At 39.5% G+C, this 21332-nt stretch overlaps 1 protein-coding gene across 2 annotated transcripts in view; it reads right to left on the reverse strand.

Annotated features, from left to right (window-relative positions):
- Nucleotides 1-18417, reverse strand: part of LOC5568534 (homeobox protein goosecoid) — a 61543-nt gene extending 43126 nt beyond the window's left edge. Inside the window, exons 1-3 of one of the 2 annotated variants that reach the window (XM_021852084.1) lie at nucleotides 18368-18417; nucleotides 17855-18303; nucleotides 12488-12768 (exon numbers count right to left, since the gene is read on the reverse strand). In XM_021852084.1, coding sequence (XP_021707776.1) covers nucleotides 12488-12768; nucleotides 17855-18173 — 600 coding nt within the window. In that variant the 5' untranslated portion in view covers nucleotides 18174-18303; nucleotides 18368-18417. Of the gene's footprint in view, nucleotides 1-12487; nucleotides 12769-17854 lie in introns of both variants that reach the window. The other variant, XM_021852073.1, reaches the window with a different exon arrangement.
- Nucleotides 18418-21332: the final 2915 nt, after the last annotated feature.

Here is a 21332-nt window from a genome sequence, read left to right on the forward strand (position 1 = left end):
TCATTGTTCCCATTGACTTCCATAAACCACGATCTTGCCTTTCGCGTAAAGAGGTGGTGCGCAGATACGAACAATTCAGCCTCTGTGAAACCCTCCGATCTTGCATTGAACTCTACTTCCTTAAGAAATTCATTCAGTCTCCTACCATTGTCAGTTCCGTCGTACCTCACCGACCATTTGTGTACCGGCAATCGACTACCTTTCGGCAAATCGACCTCATTTCTCTGTCTAACGTTCGGTTTTTCAGTACGCGACGAAGAAATAATCTTATTTACGTCCACCATACTCTCTAACGAACCGCATCTAGCTTTCATCCATTCATAAAAATTTTGTTGACCTTGACCCTGCTCTTGCTCATCTACATTCTGTCGCGATCGATCGTCTACCGGCGTACTCTGCTTAATTCGCTCAATCTCTCTCTGCTTTGTCGCATTCGCAGATTCGAGTGCCTGTATTCGTTGAAGTAACTGATTAACGGCTACCTTCAAACGTTCATTCTCATCCGAAAGCTTTCCTACTACATTCTCCGCGTCATCATCACCATCATCATCCTCATTTTCTCTACTCTGCTCTCGGTTATCATCATGCTCATCATTTTCGTTTTCACCCGTTTCTCTCCTATGATCATCGACTCCTGACTCACCCACACCGATTCCTACTACATTACCGTGATCGATTCCACTAGCTCCTACAACTCTATCAGAGTGTGCTCTATTCTCTAGTGCTTCCTCACGCATCTGTCGAATAGTTTCATTCAATATCGCCGTTTCCGCTTCTCTCACTTCTAACAGGGGAGAAGTGATTGAGAAAAATGTGTTTAACAACGCGGTACAAACTCCTGCAATGATTGCGATGCTATTTAAGTCTTCTTCTTCTTTGGTATGGGACTTCAGTCGTTCCATTCTAAAGAAAATATGAAGAAGCTTAGTTTTGAAAATTTGATCAGGTGCTTTTCGCGATTTCCTTTCCTCTAACGTTTTCTTCACTCCTAAAAGCTTTTCGTCACACCATTTCAGTTCGTCTACTACTGTAACTCAATATGGTTTGAAACTAATCGCTTTTCCTTCTTTTTCAGCCTTCAACAAACTACGTAAAGATCTCTCCTGCTTACTTCGGTTTTCACCAATCATGTTTGTGGGATACCCTATTATGGGAGATAGTATGCTATACAATGTACCGCTCGGTTTGCTGCCAGTTGACGTTTATCCAACCGAGTCGGCATGACCTGCCAACACGCATACCACTAACGTATGCACGCAGTAGCACAATTCGTCCTCTTTCTCCTGTGGACTACCGACCCGACAAGACGTGCCGATCTGCATCGTATAGTGAGTATTGGCATCGTTGGGCAATCCTCTACGGGTTTATTCTTGGAATTCCACAATGGCGATCCTGCCAGGTTAGCAGCAAATTGTTTGCTGCTAATAATTAAAAGCGAATCGAGAGGATAAACAAATTGAGTATTGCTCAACATGTCCGGCTTGGGTAAAAAAATAAGATCGGAAAAAAAGCAAGTGTGCGTGGAATATTTGACAGTGGCGGCTGGCGTCGATGGAAAAAGTAGGAAATATTTGCCGCATTTGATAAAATGCCCAATTTATTTTTTCTTGGTGTTTTGCATCGAAACAAAATAAGCTCAAGTGTTTGTTTTGTTCTGTTTGCGCAAGATGAGCGCCAAGTGATGATAGCGTGCATATTTGTTTCCCTACGAATAGAGCGGTGTTGTTTGATAGACGGCGTATAACTGTTTGGAATTTTCAAGCTGATGAAAATAATGTTCTTCAATGCTTCTTTCACGAGACGGGACGCTTGGTGAATATCGCAGATAAGGGAAACTGTCACGAGTCGGGACGCTCGGTGAATAATGCAGACAAAGAAATATTCACGAGACGGGACGCTCGGTGAAATACAGAAAAAGTCAACCACGGAGTGGGATGCTCAGTGGAAGATTTCAAGTGCTTCGTTCACGAGGTGGGACACTCAATGAAATGCATTTCGAAATCTGCCACGAAACGGGACGTTCGTAAGACTAGAAGGAAAGTCTACCTCAAGGCGGGATGCCTAATAGAGATTTAGCAATGCTTGATTCACGAGATGGGACGCTCGGTAAAATACTTCATTATATTAAGAATCTGCCACGTGTCGGGATGCTCAGTAGAGATTTTGTGTTATCCACGAGAGCGGATGTTATGAAGAATAAGAAGCTGTTCAAGTAGGCAAAGGCTGCACATCGTAAGCAACTAAACGCCACCGTTCAGAATAATCTGTCAGTAGGTTAAAATCTGATGGAAGCCAGTAATACGAAACGATTTGACTTAATATTTCAAAAAATCTTTTAACCTGAGAGAAATTGCACCGTTCAAAAACGGGATAAGCGTGTATATGTGGAGAAGTTTTCGGACGTGGGAATCCTATAGAGCTTAGTGATATTTGAGTTCAGGAACACTCGCATACACTCGTCATACACAATTTGTTTTTGTTTTCCCCAGAGAAACTTGCACAAGTTTTTCAGACTCGTCAAAACGAATACGGAAATATTACCCAGTTCGAAAAATTAACACCCAAATTCTGGGTGTTTTCGAGACAGAGTGCATATTGTTTTCCTCTGAGTTTCGCAACCATGGCACCTATGCCATTGAGCGCCATAACCATGGTCGCATACATGTACACAAGCACTATGGATGGTTTTCAAAATATTGACGTCAGTGATATAACATATTTTGGGCAGATTGCGGAATCGAAATGACTTAGGCGTAAGGACTAAATGGTTATGTTGAAGATGGCAAAGTTGTCGGGCAACGGCAGCCGAGAGTCTCGGCCCGAGACTGAATTAAATAATGCCAATGAGATGGATCGTGTGTTGGTGTTCATGGCAGTTTGCTTGTAGACCTCTATGCTATGAGAACTTTTCACGTCAACGAGGTTTGTTTACGTTTCAGCAATATCAAAAACAAAAGGAGAGTTTGTTTAATGAGGGTTGATTGGTGGCTCCGTGTATGCTTTCGGCAGGGTTTGTTTTGCTAGTCTGTTTGTTTAATCCTGGATTATAAAAAAAATGTGTTGAAAATTATTTGATAAGGTAATTGTGTCACTTGATAAAGCTTCAATGACTATAATTAATGGTGGCAATGTTATATTCATATCTTCATATGTTATTCGGCATATTCTAAAAATCTATGCAATTTCTCAGGTGAATGTGCACGTGAAGGTGTGATCCATTTCTGAGTATATTTGAAAGTGCAATATACAACTTTCCTACACGGAGAAATCAGGCTATCAAACGAAAAAAATCGTTCTTTTAACTCAAATTTAAGTAAACTGCATTTGTTTTTTACCCTCAGTTGTGTTGTTTTGCCTCTCTCGCAACAGCAATGTTGTCAAAAACAGAGAGAGATGCACCGGCCCAGCATCTAATGTCCATGGAATAGGCCAAATTTTGGTTATCCCACGGAAGAGCCGATTTGAGTGAAAAGAAGGCAAAGTAAGGTTGTTTTGTGATTTCGTGTAATCTGCAATCTATCATCGCAATACACAATATATTCTATGCTGCTCGCATTGGCAGTTTTCAAACATGGAGACGAGAAAAAACGACGTCTATGGTCTAATCCACCGGTGTACTAAATTCACTCGGTCTGAGAATTGTGACACTTGAGCGGGGCACGCTCCCGTATGCTTCCCCACGTGATCTGGACCCGCTCTAGTGTCGAAATTCTTCGACCGAGTCAGTTTAGTACACCAGTGGATAAGACCATCGAGTTTTGAAGAGTTGACAAGAATAATAAACGTGGAAAGTAGTATAAGTCTGAAATGCTGGAAGGGGTGTATTTGATAGATAATATTTCGATAATTACTGGTATCTGTTTTTGGAAGCACTGCAACGTTACTTAAGCAGAGAAGCTTTAGTGTTGAGTATGTGCTCTATACAATAACATTTCTAGTAATCCTAAGTCTACCTGACGGAAAGAGCTACAGAGCTTCTACAAACACATCTATAAAACATATACACACAGTCAAATGGACTATCGAAATTTTACCTTATGAATGATGGAACGATTATTGCAATAGTAACAACAAGTTGTCGATAGGCGCGTGGTGTAAGCACGGGCCTTTCAATCGCAAGGTTATTGGTTCCATTCCCGGTTGCCGCAAATTTTTTTGTTGTTTCAAATTTTAGTTTTATAAGCCAAATTGAAGTTATTTCCCCGGGATTGCATTTTTTTTTAGAGAAGGAGTGGGATGTGGGATACCCTATTATGGGAGATAGTATGCTATACAATGTACCGCTCGGTTTGCTGCCAGTTGACGTTTATCCAACCGAGTCGGCATGACCTGCCAACACGCATACCACTAACGTATGCACGCAGTAGCACAATTCGTCCTCTTTCTCCTGTGGACTACCGACCCGACAAGACGTGCCGATCTGCATCGTATAGTGAGTATTGGCATCGTTGGGCAATCCTCTACGGGTTTATTCTTGGAATTCCACAATGTTCACGTCACGTATCTGTAGTTCATGGTCGAGTTCGTCATCCGCCAGATGGGCAGCATTCAACGAGTAATACAGCGACTGTAATCGTGCCAACTCCATCGCTCACGTTTGCGTACTTCCAGCAAAATTAGAAAATTAAAAATTTAAAAAGAACTACCTAGATTTGTAAGAAGCGGTTTTGCACGCTGAAAAAAAAATTGAAAATTCTAAATTTGAAATCCTAAAATTGAAAAGCCTAAATTTGAAAATCCTAGTTCACGAATCCGCAAATAAATTACGATTCTTTCTCGTGTTTTCAATTACTCCTTCCGAATCACACCACACGATTCCACACTTCGCTCCTTTCAATTCAAAAGCACTCCGATTCACTTTTTAAACAATCGTTCTTTGTTACTGATCAATGGACAATCAGAACCCCTCGGTAGCAAAATGAAATAATTTCCCGCTCTGTGTCAGATAAAAGGAGTAAGCCCAAAATGGCAACTGTCCTGTGAAGGCCTGGATGTTTTCCCAGAGACTTCGGTAGAAACCAGCTATCTCAAGTGCGAATTTCCAAACTGAGCCTACAGCAAACTGATGGTAAGTCATGGCGCCAAAGTGTAAGTTTCGGTCAGCCAATCGGGAGCGTCTTAGAGACTCCCCGACTCAACTGCCTCAGGGTCGGCACGCTTACCGTATTTTACCGCGGACAGGGAATCTTCGCACTAGAAATACAGGAAAACCCACAGCACTTCACTGGTCAAAAACTCCTACTTTATTGCCTTCACTCCAGTTTCACAGGTTTATTTGGGCTACACCTTTTCCTCTCTGTCTACTTCTTTGCTAACACTTTCTTCCCACTTTCTTACAGACTAATCTGACCTGTTCACTTTTTGGGGCCCCTTCTTCTTCCGGCTACCACCTGTCCGCTCCTTCCTCCTTCCTTTCGGCCTGGTATCGGCCGCCGGCGTTCTCCTACCACACAGGTATCCTTCGGCCACGTCTGGCCACGCTCTCCTCGGGTTGGCTTGGGGAACTTCGGCTGCAGCTTTCTGGGACCCTCTACGCCTCCTAGGCTACCGATATGTTGACGGATCGGTCTTCGGCCAACGACGGTGCCGGAATCTACCCGGAATATGGCTCTAGGATGGCGTAGGGTGGTAATAGAAATTATGTGGTTTCTATACCAAAAAACGGCGGGGTCCTGGTGTCCACTTTCCGCTATCTTCTTCCTCAACTCTTTGTCTGCTTTTCACTTAACTTTTTGAATTCTAGCTTAACGACTAGCTTCTTCAGCTGTATCCGGGCAAGTCAACGACCAGTAATTTATTTTCGACCGTAGAGGTTCTTGACCTAGGTCGTCGGTCATTCCCCTTAACCATTCGGGTTTTCAACGATGGCCCCCATTTCGCCACCCCTCATGGCCGCCCGAACGTTATGCTACCAGACATCTGGTGGTGGGTTTTGGGAGCTCGGTGGGTGGTAGCCTGCATGGTTACGGTCATTTGACATACTACTGCCCTAGTTGTATGCCTAGTGCTACTGGGGAAAAACCTAGACACCTACTACGAATATTTCCTGTCGTTTAAACGTACAAACAAAATACAAAATCACCTTAACACTAACAACTGACAAACCAAACACTTACAAAATTTTACACCTACTTGGACTGCTTCAGTCGTGTACCCCCGCTAATTTGAACGGTACCTTCATGCAAACCATCGGGGTTCATTTTTAATTTGCACATCTAGTCACCCTAGAACCGTGTTTCTGGTTACCTCTTTCACTGTTTTGTTTTGATTCTGCGTTCCGTTCCACAGCGTTCCATTTCACTTTACTCCGTTCCAGGAGCTAAATGACGTTTGAACCATTTTTAATCTGAACGATGTGCAAATTAGCGGGGTACAAATTAAAAAGTGTTCAGATTAAATGTGGTCAAACCAACGGGGGTACCCGGTAGTGGTGGCTTTGAAGATTGCATCAATCATTAGATTCAATTGTTCAGTTAGAAAATTAAAATAGAGGCAGACATACAGTATGCAAAAAAAGTTTATCCACTCCCAGTGGAAAATTAGATTTCTCCCAAAAATCCCACTAAAAAATTAGAACACGGCTATTTGTTGTTCAGTTTCTTATTATTTAGGTAAAAACAAGTTCAATTCGTGCGAGTTCGATGTAAAAAAACAAATTCTCTTGCATTTGACAGCTGATGTTAAATAAAAGTTAAAAAATGACGCAAAAAAAGTGTATCCACCCCTCTGACACACATAGTTTTATTACTTTGTGTGACCACCTTTGGCTTCAATAACTGCTCGGCATCGCCGGGGCATTGACTCAACAAGCTTAGCAGTTGTTTCCGGGGTGATTTTGTCCCATTCACTTGCGATTACCTGCCGCAATTGCTGGATGCTTGTTGGTTTTTGCTCCTGGACCTTAATTTTCAAGATTGACCAGAGATGTTCTATCGGATTAAGGTCAGGAGACTGTGCTGGCCTCTCCATAACCTTAATACGCTTTTCCTTGAACCACTGCGAAACCAGCTTTGAGGTATGTTACGGATCTCCGTCTTGTTGGAACGTATATCTGTGCCTTAACTTAAACTTTTGGGCAGACGCTGGTAGTTTTCGCTTCAAAATGTCCAAGTAAACCTCCTTGGTCATAATTCCATCGATAAACTCAAGTTCTCCAACGCCGGATGTAGCCATAGATCCCCACACCATGACTCTACCTGCAGAAAAAAATCAAAGTCATGCTCAGTTGGTTGAAAAATCAATGTTGGTAAAGTAATTCACCACCGCCATGCTTGACTGTAGGCCGCAAACACTCCTTTTTCAAACTTTCACCGGTTCGCCGCCATTTTCTTGTGATACCATCAGATCCAAATAGCATTACTTTCGTCTCATCTGACCAAATCACCTTATTCCAGTCATCACTGGTCCATGAAATGTGGTCCTTGGCCCAATTCAATCTTTTTTTGATATTTTTTGCGGATAACCATGGCTTCTTAAGTGCTACTCTGCCCTTAAGACCTTTCTTATGAAGACGATTTCGTACGGATTGTGATGTCAGCTGAATGGAAAACTCGCTTTCGATTTGTTTCGCAATTTTCGGAGATAGTTCCCGGTCCAGCTCCGCCTTCTTCACGATAGCTTTTTGTACACAATCCTAGCGACCGTATCTTTGTGGAGCTGCACAATTCCGGCAATATCACGGTAGCTTTTGCCAGTTTTGTGATGTTCAATAATCAAATTTCGGATGCTGATCGAAATTTGTGCTTTTTTGGGCATTTTGCAACAAAAAACCTCCAATTTTAACACGAAACTGAAATTTTGAGCACGAAAATGGATGCTAGACACAATGTTTACACACTAAAACTCTGTAATACACACTTAAATCACAGATAGTCTGTGCTTAAATCTTAGTATCCGATTGGGGGTGGATAAACTTTTTTTGCGTTATTTTTTACCCTTTTTCATAATTCATCACATAAAATCTCAAAAAAATATATAAACGTCATTTTTTAATGGCAATGTGATAAATAAACATAAATTGATAAATCATGTAGAAACACTCATTAAATTGACTTGATTTTCACCAGAAAAACAAAAGAATTCTAAATTGATAGGGTATTTCGGTAGGCGAATAAGCGGAGTAGGAGTTACCTGTGGCGGTAGGGTTTTTTTCCATTTGATTTGAAACAAGTAGAATGGGTACTCATAGTACGAATAGGGGAGGAGTTCAAATTACCTGCTACGATATCGGCAAAGGATTTTCCGTGGGTGGATACATTCGAAATTGAAAGATTCGAACGGCTACTCGACGGATTAAAATTTGTTTGTGAATGAGCATGATTATGATCTTCCTGGGGGGTATGATTGCTAATCAAGCGATCGTTAACTGAAAAATGAGCATTGTTCGATACTCTACCAGGCAAATTCCGGAAACGACCGTTATCGTAACGGATATTATCTTTCATCTGCCTGACACGAGCCTCAATGACTCTTTTGCGTGAAGGGCAATTCCAAAAATTGGACTTATGATTAGCCCCGCAATTAAAGCATATGAACTTGGTGGTATCTTCCTTCACTGGACAGACGTACTTAGCGTGAGAAGAACCTCCGCAAATCATGCATTTAGCATCCATGCGACAATTTTTTGTACCATGACCCCACTTTTGACACCGACGGCACTGAGTGGTTTCTGGAAATGTTCCCATGTCACACGGACATCGAACATAAGTTTTGCTTTTTCTAAAGCTTTAAGATCTTAATAATGATCTTTTTTGTTAAAGTGAACTAAATAATATACTTGAGAAAGCCCCTCCGAACAATGCCAGTTTGGGTTTTCTTTTTCATAATGATTACTTGGACTGGGGAAAAATCCAAGTAAATCATTTATTCCATTTTTGATCTCTTCAGGTGACTTATAGTCACTTGAGAGACCTTTCAAGACAACTTTGAACAAACGTTCAGTTTTGTCGTCATAAGTAAAAAAATTGTGCTTCTTCTCTTCAAGATGTCTGAGAAGAAGTTCGCGATCTTTAAGAGTTTCCAGCAAAACGCGACAGTCTCCTTTCTTTGCGATTTGGAAGGAAACCTTGATTCCCCTAATGGAGTTCAAGATCTCCTGCCTAAATCCCCCAAATTCGGAACAACTGACCACGATAGGCGGCACTCTTTGCTTCCTTACTTGAATCAAAGAGCCTGGGCTAGAGGTTGCTTTGATTTGGTGTTCGGAAAATTTGTCTAAAAATCGAACTGATTGCTCATTTCGATGCAATTATTTCACCCTTGGAAGAAACTTCGCATTCCGGGGAAGCGTCCTTTCTTCCATTCTTGCCACGTGTAGTGACAGTTTTAAATCCACTTTTTTGGAAGGAAGTAGTGAACTCAGAGATTCACCCTTCCTTTTGTTAGTTGTTGATACCATGTTTAGTTAATAAACGAAAGAAGACGTGACCTTCGAGAGGTTTTTTCCCAAGACGGTGTCCAAGAAGGATTACCACCGCTAGCTTTCGCCAACGGGTCCAACGAAAAATCGAAGGCACGGGTCCAAACAAGGATCGTAAAGGGATCAAAAGTAGAAAAAATAGTACTGAAAAGTACTGTTTTAGTAGCACTGAAAAGTACCGTTTTTAATTTTAGCACTGAAAAGCACTGTTTATGTAGCACTGAAAAGTACTGTTTTATTGCTTTAGGTAGTTTTTAAGAAAACTTCCAAGAGCAGAGAGAATTCGTGTACGCACAGCACGAAGGTACGATGCGCACTGAACGGCATGGGAAGTGATTTGCACTGGTCAACGACGAAGACGAAACGACTGGTTCGAAGAAGATGGCCAGAGAATGACCGACGTTAAGAATGTCGCCAGCTTGTGGCCTGTACCCGACAGAACAGAGAGCGGTACAGGGCAACGAGAGCCGAAGAAAAACGAATCCACCGCAAAAAGAAAAGGCAGCACGAAGAAAGTGTGGTAGCTGAAGCTCAAAAAAGAAACAGGAACGATATGCGGAGATTTTATGCAACGGTCAATGGCGCGCGGCACAATGCCGTACCACTAATCGCCATGTGCAATGATCGAGAAGGGTCCGATAAAACGGCGGTGGATGCCAGGTGGAATAAACAGTTTCAGCAGTAGTTGAACGGTGAAAATGGAATTGTAGCGAGTAACAGGATGAACATTGGTGATGAATTTCAAGCTGTGAACCCACCGACCATAGGAGAAGTTAAAAAGGCTGCTGTACGGCTGCTGGGAAGGATGAGATCCCGCTCGAGCTTCTAAAGCACGGAAGTGAGCAGCTTTACCAGTCGACCCACCGAGTATTTCTGAAGGTATGGGAGGATGAAGAAATGCCCACCGGCTGGTTTCTTGGCTGCATTCGCCCAATTTACAAAAAAAAGGCACAGACTGAAAGTACCAATTACAGAGGAGTTACCCTGCTGAATTAGGTGTACATAATACTGTCGCGCATCCTGTTTAGCAGACTGAAACCGCTCGAGGAGTCCTTCGTCGGCGAATACCAAACTGGTTGAACTTGCCAGATGTTCAACTTGTGAATGATCCTAGATAAATTCCGGGAATACAATTTGCAGGCCTACCATCTGTGTATTGATTTCAAGGCGGCGTACGATTCAGTTAAAAGAAATGAGCTCTGACAGATAATGCCTAAACATCCCAAGTAACCACGAAGCTATAAATGAATGCTTTATGTTTACTCTATAGTGTGCTATCAGATTTTGTTTTAAAGTGACATAATCTTTAAGAGCTTTATAAAGCATAATTAAAGTGGGAAAGGGCCCCACAACAATCAAATTAATGCAATACTAGGTAAAGCAGTTTTAATGCACAAGCCTTACTAAAGCATTTATGGTTGTATTTTTAGGGTTCATGATGTATATTAGCTTAAAATAATGTATATTTAGGGCTTGCGTTAAAAAAAAAACAAAACAATGAGTCCATTGGCTACCATTCAATGGGTTTCTTTACCACCATTTTTTTTTATTGGAATCAGGATTCGAACCCACAACTAGGATGATGGTGGGCATCCAGCCTGGCGCGTTGGTGTCCTGTGCTAAAGCTGCTGATGCGATAAGGTAGGATGAAAGTTCCTTAATGAACCATTGCACATTCGTGTTGAAACACCGAGCCGGAATAGTTTCGCCAACAGAATTTCGTGGTTCCGTGATATCCGTGTAACAGCGTCTATTTGCGCTCCATTATCCATGGACCTGATGCAATGCAATGATACGCCATTCGTCATCTATAGTGTTTTATTACTATTTGTTCATATGTATCACTGTTTTCTTAGATATTATGACATAAGAAACGCCCTTACTAGTTACATGTCTTCATAAAATTTCCCATTTAGGCGCCCCCTGAAGCCTGGCGCCCTTGGCGAGTGCTAATCTGGCCAACCGCACTGCTACCACACTTCTGCAATTTATACTTAAAAAACTATATTTAAAAGCTTTTATATTATGGGTTGGTTGAATTTAAAGCTTTTAAAAGCAAGATATGTTCACTGCCGTTGGACCCATTTAAGTATTGTTGAAAAAGTGAGGAAACAAGTGTTGCTAAAAGTTGTAAAAGGTTGTTATTCAATTCTACATCGCATATAGAACAACAGAGTTTAGATCAAAACAAACAGCTCATCTTCAATTATTATAGAAAGGCTCTTAGATAACCAAACTAAATTATCAACCAACGTTACTTCAACTTTGGTTCTACTTCCTATTAAAATGCCATGAAAGTGAGTAACAAAAGCACTGCTAAGAACAATATGCAACATTTGATCATAACTTTATACAACTTATACTTTTGTTCAACTGCCACGGCTGCTGTAAAGCTTTAGTTAAGCAGCCAAGTTTATGAACCGCCTACAATTGTTTCTTGGGGAAAACGTCGGGTCTTGAAAAAGTCAACTTTGTTCCACTTGTATTCTGTTTATTTTGCTGGATCTTCTATTTTGTGTTAATTCGGTAGAGTTTTAGTTTTGGAGGTTTATTTTCACTGCTATTTCTACGCTTGGATTTGGGTATGGCGCTCGGTGATAATTCTACTACAAATAACCTGAAGTTATCTTTTATGAGTTATCTGTAGGAGACATATCGCTCAGCGCCATACCCAAATCCCACCGTAGAAATAACAGTGACAATAAACCCCCAAAACTAAAACTAGTGAATTTTGCTATGTGTTGTAGAAGCTTTGCCCAGCTCAAATTAAAAGTTTGTACATATTATTTCGCGATGGTCTGGCCTTGCACATTCATAGATAAATTTGTTAAAGTAGTGTAATATAAGTTTGGTTCCCTTCGTAATAGGAGTTATTGTCTTCCAAATTGTCTAAATTCAGTAGTGTATTTCTTCTTTGTGCGATGAAAAAATATGCAAGTGTTGTGTTAAACTAACCAAATTTTTTTTAACTTACGCGTTCTACCTTGCACTTTGGTTAAACATTATGCTAGTAAAATACTGAGATATCAAGGGTCCGAATTGGACTAAATCAAACAAAATTCCACTCACCTCAACTCTCTCTTCCTTCAGATCGACTTTCACGGCCAGTTTCTCTCGCAGCAGCACATCCGGATAGTGTGTCTTATCGAAGGTAGCCTCGAGTTGCTCCAGCTGTTCCTCGGTGAATATGGTGCGATGTCTTCTTTTCCGCTTAATGTGGGTATCGGCGTTGAGAAAGGGATACCGTGGACGAAAACTGCCATCACAGGATACCAGCCCGACCGGAGAATGAAGTTGCGCGGCGAATAAATCATGCTGCATATAGCTATGGCAGGACGAAGGATATGTGACTGTTTTATGGGTCACAATGATAAAAGAGATTAGAATATTCGATTATTTTTCAATTGATCTGTGGTATGCACCGAAAAGTGGAGTGACTTCGAACTTCATAACTTCTAATATTTTTTATTGAATGGTTTGCTCAGCAGTGTACGTTGAGCTTTTTGGATGCAAAGAATAAAAACCAGTTGATAATATAAACTTTTTACTTTTTTATTTGATTACTGATAAATACTACAGTATCCAACATGGTTAGCTAAATTATACTGAATAACACAGCGTTACAAAAATAACATGTTTGCGTGTCTCAAGGATCAAATTATATGCCTCTAGTAAATTATGCCTTCCCCAGCCGAGTGGTTAGAGTCAGTGGCTACAAAGCAAAGCCATGCTGAAGGTGTCTGGGTTCGATTCGCGGTCGGTTCAGGATCTTTTCGTAATGGAAATTTCCTTGACTTCCCTGGGCATAGAGTATTATCGTACCTGCCACACGATATAGGAATGCGAAAATGGCAACTTTGGCAAAGAAAGCTCTCAGTTAATAACTGTGGAAGTGCTCATAAGAATACTAAGCTGAGTAGCCGGCTCTGTCCCAGTAAGGACGTTAATGCCAAGAAGAAGAAGAAGAAGAAATTATGTCACTTTCAGAAATAATGTTCTAGTACGTCACAATTTTGAGCTACAGGTCGTCAAAGTTGCCTGCAGTATCCATACAAAATTCTTCTTTTTTTAATTCATTCACCTCCCCCTTGATATTCCGTATCTCGATATCAAGTTAGAGAACCATGAACCGATGCACGAGTTCACTCATTTGACGTTTGAGCGGTGCCGAATTCACTCGTTGCCATGGTCACGTAAATAACACGGCACAGCCCAAACGTGAGATAGTGAACTCGTGCATCGGTCCATGGACCAATGCACGAGTTCACTAATTTGACGTTTGAGCGGTGCCGAATTCACTCGTTGCCATGGTCACATAAATAACACGGCACCTCTCAAACGTCAGATAGTGAACTCGTGCATTGGTCCATAGTTAAAGGTTGTTTTCATGGCTACCTCGATGGTCCCTTGGATCGCATTTGCACTGGTTTTGTGTTTTTTAACTCGATACCTCCCTAACTCGATGGTCTCTTCATTACCAAAACATGAAGAGTTGACTGTTGCATGATACAATACTTTTTATAAATCATAAAAAAAAAACTTTTGTGCGTCAAAAGTATTATAAACTTTGATGATAAAGTGTTCTTCAACACATGAAGTTTGAATTCTGTGGTAAATTATGCCAACAAATCGCTATACACACGGGAAAACATGCATGCAAGTTGACTGAAATCGTGAAATAATGTATTTTTAACAGCTATTATCTCAAAAACTAGATGTGATATGATGAATTAGAAATCGGCAATGAATCAAACAACCCTAAACTAAATAAATAGCTGTATTTTGGTACTTGAAACAAAACAAAAATGTTTCGCAGTAAAATGAGTTAGAAAATTTGAACTAATTATGGGTAGCCTATTCAATGCACCAATAAAAAAGTGTTAAATCTCCATAGAAAATTAAAAACTGCTCCATAATGAAAGCTGTTCATCGCCATCACCAGTGGCGCGGGAAGTGGGTAGGACAGGTAGGACATGTACTACGCACAAAAAAGCCTGGGTAGGACAGTCAAAGGATTGTCCTACCCACGATTCAACAAAAACAAGATCAGCAGAAAACTTAAAAAAATCAAACTATTTACCATCTGTTCAATATACATACAAACTCGATCAACGCCTTGTTCTTATGGAGAATGGAAGACACGATAAGAGTTTTTATGGTTTTCCATTCCTAGTGAAGCATGGAAGAATCCTGAGAGAATGATCAGAAAATGCTTGACGAATCTTTGGAAGATGCTAAGGATTAATCTAAGACCAGTCGCATCGTGTTAAACAAAGCACGAGTGTGGTGGTGCTAGCGATTTCTAAACGTGCGATTACTCTTGACATATTCTATCAAAACATTGCAAGAAGCTTTTGACGATTTTCAGTCAACAAATTCTTGGCTGATTCCGAATTGCCATAACAATTTTCCGAAGTAGTTGTTAGATAGTTCTTAAAAAATGATATTTTTGGGGCTTTATTTCTATGCAAGTCTTTTAAAATTCTCTACTCTAGTTTCTTTTTTCTATATTTTGCTTGCATAGAACCCTGATGCAAAATTGTTCAGGCTCCAGAGAAAGCTTCAATGATTACCTATATCTAAAATCTTCAGAAAGCAATAGTGATTTTATTTTAACACTTTCAGGGTCTCCTAGAGAGATCTCTCCTGTAATTTTTCTAGAGATTTCTCTGCCAATTCTAAAAAGATATTTTCCTGAAATTTTTCTAAGCATGCTTAGAAGAATTTCTTCAGAACTTGCTCCAGGAAATCCACGAGAACAACAAAGCTATTGGCTCCAGTGATTTCCTCAGGTATAATTTTTTTTTTCTTCCAAAACTATCCTAGAATTTCCTCCAAACATTTTTTTTAATAATCCTTCAACCGAATTCTCCACTTGTTACTGTAGGAGACCTTCTTAAGATTTGCAAAGAATTTCTCTCAAGAAAATACACAAAGGTTCCAGAGTTTTTGAAAAAAAATGGCTTTAGGGATTTCTCAAGAAACGCTGCAAAAATTCCTCCGCCTGTTGATGTGGATTTTTTCAAGAATTCATCGACGTTTCCTCCAAGGAATCCAGGAATTCTTTGAGGGGTTCTTGGAAAAAATCTATTTTTTCTAAGAATTTATCTAGCATTTCACCTAAATATTCTCCAGCATTCAATCCAAATATAACCCCGCAGTTTTCCAAATATTTCTTAAAATGTTTCTCAATACATTCCCATGCAACCTTAGAAAGTCAATTCAAGTTTTCACACCAGTTAATACTGCAGCAATTTTCCCAATAATTCATTCAATCATTCCTGTACAATTTCTCTTGAGATTATCCAATATTTTTCGAGGAGTTGCTTTAGAAAACCCTGCGAAATACTTTACCGAGATTCGATTGATAGTTTTTTTTTCGATTTTCTTAGCAAATTATCTATGAAATCTTCTTAAACTTCTTCGCGAGTCCTGGAGTTATTTGATAATTCATCCTTAATTACTTTAAAACTTACACAGCTTTTATCAAAAGTTACTTTAGGATTTTCTTCAGAAATCCCTTGGAAGGAAGCCACGTTGCTATGATTTACAGTGTAAACCAAAAAAACTCACAGATATTTTTTTCTCTTATTCTGTTATTTGCTATATGGAACAAGTCGGTTATGAGGATTTATGTTTTTGGAATCACTCGAGTCATTGAAGATTACAAATTAGATAAACGTCATGGTTAATATTCCATGATCAACTCATTTTCTATATAGCTTCTTTATTTAGGGACAGGTGTTGACTATCCATTTACCGAATTTTGCATTTTAATTTTAATCCTCTTTGCAGACTTTTTATAACCACCAGTTTTTCTTTGTTTTAAATTGTATTTACTGAAAATTGAAATAAAATTGAAATAATGAAGAACCGCCAATGATCTAAAGAAGGACAAATCTCCTATGAAGAATATAAGTCCCTAAAGAACAGCTTAGTATTCAAAGAAGGGAAAATCATTGATAGAATGTTGAAAATATAGTTGCTAATAAAATAATCTGGAAGATAATCACCATAACATTAAAAAAATATATTTTTTAGGAACTTTAAACCTCGAACGTCTATATTACCTTTTTCTTCTCATTTGCCGTAACGTCGAAACTGAGACAGAGCCTGCTTCTCAGCTTATTGTTATTACGAGCAATAGGGTAACGGTCGTATTTTGGACCCCCTAAGGAAGTGATTTTAGTTTTTTGTCCCAATTAATTAATTGCACAGCGTAACCAAGTCAAAGAACATGCCAAAATGTAGAGAAAAACTTCCCCTATGAGATAATAATGCCCCTACGATTATGTAGGATCCAAAAAATGTCGAAAATAATTGAATTGTGAAGCACTGATTTTCATTATTTTGGACACACCAATACATTTTGGACCCTCAAAGTATATATTTTGGACCCCCGGCATTTTTTATCGTTTGGCGACAAAGTCCACGACACTGGTTGTATAATATGCTTGCCCATAGTCTAATCAATCGATTGACAATGGAAAACCGAATATATTCTACGCTTTTAGTGCAGAAATATGAAAAATGTTTTTGTTTACATTTGGAAAATTTCTGACGGCTTCAATTTCTGTGTGTAACGTGTTGTAACGGTTGCATGGATGAACCGATTAAATTAAATTAATTTCAGATAAAATAAACACATTATCTATGTACAAACGGTTGATGCGAGTGCGGAATAGTCCTATCTTTCCAAATGGCATGCGAATTGAGTTGGTCTTTCGATTTAAACTGGGAAATTTGCAGGAAAATGACCCAGGGGGTCCAAAATATATAGGGGTCCAAAATATATTGGTTACCCTAGCATGGTTATTGTCTGAGAGCTTTCATTGCTAATTGACCATTTTTGCATGTGTATATCGTATTTCAAGTACGAAGATACTCTATGCCCTTGGAAGTCGAGAAAATTTCCAATTCAATAAATCCTCGGCCGGTGAGATTTGAACTTGCGCAACTCTACGGTATCCATTAAGTCGATTAAGAGAATGTCAAAATAAATATAAACCAATGAGTCAACGCATGCATGTGACTGTTGAGTTACGTGAGCTACATCTCAAAAAAGAAAAAAATCAAGCATGTGATATGAGAATTTGAGATATGATGATATTAGTTAGTGGTACAATTTTCCACTTTAAATTACAAAAAAGATGTAAATATTGATTAGGGATGCCACGAGGTAGTTTTTGATTTTATACGAAACAATTTTATTTTCTTATAGTCGCGAAAACCTTTTGTCCCACATATGTAGGCAACATAATGTTCATATAATCTTATGCACTTAATCCGAATTCAAAATTTTCTTACACCGTTTTCAAAATGGAACCGGTAAAAAGAAAATTAAAAGAAAGAAATGTCTTTAGACTTCAACGATATTCAAAGCCACTCTGAATCACTGTATTTCATTTAATATACTACATACTAGCATCTACTTACTTCCTAGTAAATTGGTTGATAGAAGGGGTATATCTGAGGCGGCAGGTTGGTGGAGGGGATTTATTCCAGAATAGTGAAAATAGTTGGTTGGACTATTTTTTATGCCATCCGTGGCCAACACCTGCGGCATTTGCCTAGTATCCAGCGATGATAGCACTTTATCGTTGATAGAGTTTTTCGACAGTTGCGAATTAAGTCCTAATATGCTTTCAATAGTGAATATCGACACAAAAGGCGATTTGTCTTTTGATAAATTTGTTTGCACGTCTGGTTCGTCCTTCGTACTTCGGGAATCTTCTAAATGCTCGTTACCGAACATTTTGAAATATACACCCCCTGAGGCAATGCTTACAATAGTTTGAGCGCAATTTGTTATCAGCACTCTTAATTACGACTTTTACACTATTAGTCCAATTATTCCAGGTCCAAATTTGTAATCCTATTAATCACTTTACAGAAGATAAAAATTTACGTGATCACGGTCGTGGATGGTAAAAAAAGTTAATTCATTACGTTTAACATTACCGCTCACTGCCATTCTAGGTGAAGGGGCTCGGTGTCATGCATTTGACGTTCGAAAATGGGAAGCGGTTGGATAAAGACAACCCTCTTGTTATTATTAAGGTTGCATTCTGCGCATGTGAATCATGTTCATTAAAAGCGATTCGCTAGGAAATATCTAGGAGCGCATCGAAACAAAAACTTACGTTAAGGATTTTTTTTTCAAAGCTATCAATCTTGATTGATTAAATGTATTCCATTTAAGTACATTCAAATATAATTTAAGATGTCTTGCTGTGCAACGTACCGTTTTGTCTCAAATTCCGAACAGACTCATATTCCGAACACTCGGTTTTTGTATGGCGATTCGGTTGAAATGTTTCACTGAAATATGTCATTAAATTACCTGCAAATGGCAGTCGATTGCAATTCAATTTTACGGCTTCCAATTCATTTTATACCTCGGAATTAGTGTTGATTCTCAAGTTCTGGACTAGTAATTTAAGCTCAGCTGATTTTGTTTGCGGAATTATTCATTTGAATACGATTTATTCGCGCTGTTCGGAATTTGAATCAAGGTGTTCGGAATATGAGACAGATTGAACACGGTGTTCGGCATTTGAATCAAAATGTTGTTCCCTACTTTTACGTTAAAACAATACTGAACAAGTTTAAATAAACATTTTTCTTAGCACACCCAACAGCTAACAGTTAGACTTTGCGAAGAAAGCAAAATGTTCACAAAAATATGCAAATTTATGACTATCAGATACTTTTAAAGTTACTGTTGGCCTTAAGTGTTCGGAATATGAGTCAAAACGGTACACTCCCGTGCAAAAGTTTGGGTTCAGCCCCTCAAAAACATACAAAAGTGTTCTGTCCACATCTCTGTGATTACGCGTCGAATACAAAACATTTTTGTATACTAAATTTTTATCTTAAGCTGTGACATTTTTTAAAAAACACCCTGAAAAAACATAGCTTATTTCCTCAGCATTGGATAGACCAAAATTTTAAAATAAGGTATCATTAGAATCGTAATTGTCTTTCGAATGCGGCTTAGAGAGTTTCAATTGGACGTGTAATCCCAGAGATATGGACTGAACACTTTTGTATGTTTTTTTTAGAATTTAGTGTAATAATCCAAAGACAGAATCGACGAAAAGAAATTGATCACTGCAGATACGCCTGTAGTATCAGAAAGCCTGCTCCAAAGGCATGTTTCTCGCCAATGGGGAGATTTGTGCCATCGCCATATTTGAGTCTTGCTTAGCCGAGTGGTTAAAGTCCGCGGCTACACAGCCATGCTGAAGGTGTCTGGGTTCGATTCTCGGTCGGTCCAGGATGTTTTCGTAATTGAAATTTCATTGACTTCCCTGGACATAGAGTATAATCGTACCGGCCCACAGGGATCATCCAAAAATGACGTCCATTATTAGGGGGAGGGGGGGGTCTATGAAAGTGTGACAGTACGTGTAGAAGGTATTAGAAAAAGCGTGACAGAGGGGGGAGGGGGGTCTAGAAATCTCAAAAAACGATGGACGTCATATTTGAATCGTCCCACACGATATACGAATGCGAAAATGGCAACTTTGGCATAGAAAGCTTTCAGTTAATAACTGTGGAAGGCTCATAAGAACACTAAGCTGAGAAGCAGGCTCTATCCCAATGAGGCCGTTATGCCAAGAAGAAGAAGAATATATTTGAGCCTACTTCAATCTCACAGATGGGAGAAGAAATGGAAGGGCCTATTTCTTTATCTCCCATCGGACAGATGATGAAATAGGGTTTGAGTAGTGTCTGATCCTTTACTCGCGTCACTTGCTCCTGCGGGTGCGGGTGATGTGAGCAGGATCAATCGTGTTGCGCGTGGCTCGCGTGGCATGATAAAATAGTGTCGCGGATCGAGAAGCAGGTAGTAGTGTTTGATCCTTTGCTCACGTCACTTGCTCCTGCGGGGGCGGGTGATGTGAGCAGGACCAATCGTGTTGCGCGTCGCTCGCGTGGCATGATTAATTAGTGTCGCGGATCGCGAAGCAGGTAGTAGTGTCTAATCCTTTGCTTGCGTTACTTGCTCCTGCGGGGGCGGGTGATGTAAGCAGGATCAATCGTGTTGCGCGTCGCTCGCGTGGCTTGATTAATTAGTGTCGCGGATCGCGAAGCAGGTAGTACACAACTAACAATTCAGAGCCACAAACAAGCATGCATGTTTAATTATTGTTCAATAATGGTAATGACACCTTAATAAAAATTTTGCTCTATAAAGAGCTGAGAAGGTGCTTTTTTAACACAAACTTAGGTCAATGTTCAACGTTATGCATTAGAATGAACAAAAGTTGAATCGCCACTGATTAAACGTTTCCAAAGATTCTCATTCGGCTAATCAAGATTGTTTTACTAATGAGCTGAACAAGACATGTTTCCCTAAACAAATGTATATGTATAAAAGGATATTTAGAAGACGAACTAACGTTTTACTTGCGTCGCACTTCAGTTATTCAGTTTAACACAAGCATGAATAAGAGCTGAATAAGTATCTGATAAAATCCTAATTCAGCTTCAGTATATTATAAGAACAGTTGATCCAATAGGGGCCAAAATGACGATTAACAAACACATTGTTCAGCAATAAATAAGCCTTGTAAAAGCGATCACACTATAGCTAAATTTCATAATATGGACAAAATATCCGAAATTCGTGTTGAGTTCCTAATGCATTTCAAAGCTTATAACTTATGCTTTCTCAAAACTTTTAAAATAGCTGTTCACAAAATAAACATGGTCAGCCTCCAGAAATGTAAGATTATTTTGAAAAACAAAAACAAACATTTGAGCTAAGTATTCCTAGTAGAAGCGAAGTACTGACAAACAAAGCGTGATATTGACTTGATTGACATAAAAGATCTGAAGACAACATCAAAATCTTGTTTGTTCTTTGTATGTAGTTAATTTTAGATATCATTTCCAGATCTTTTAT

Source organism: Aedes aegypti, chromosome 1 (genome assembly GCF_002204515.2).
Source record: "Aedes aegypti strain LVP_AGWG chromosome 1, AaegL5.0 Primary Assembly, whole genome shotgun sequence".
NCBI classification, from domain to species: domain Eukaryota; kingdom Metazoa; phylum Arthropoda; class Insecta; order Diptera; family Culicidae; genus Aedes; species Aedes aegypti.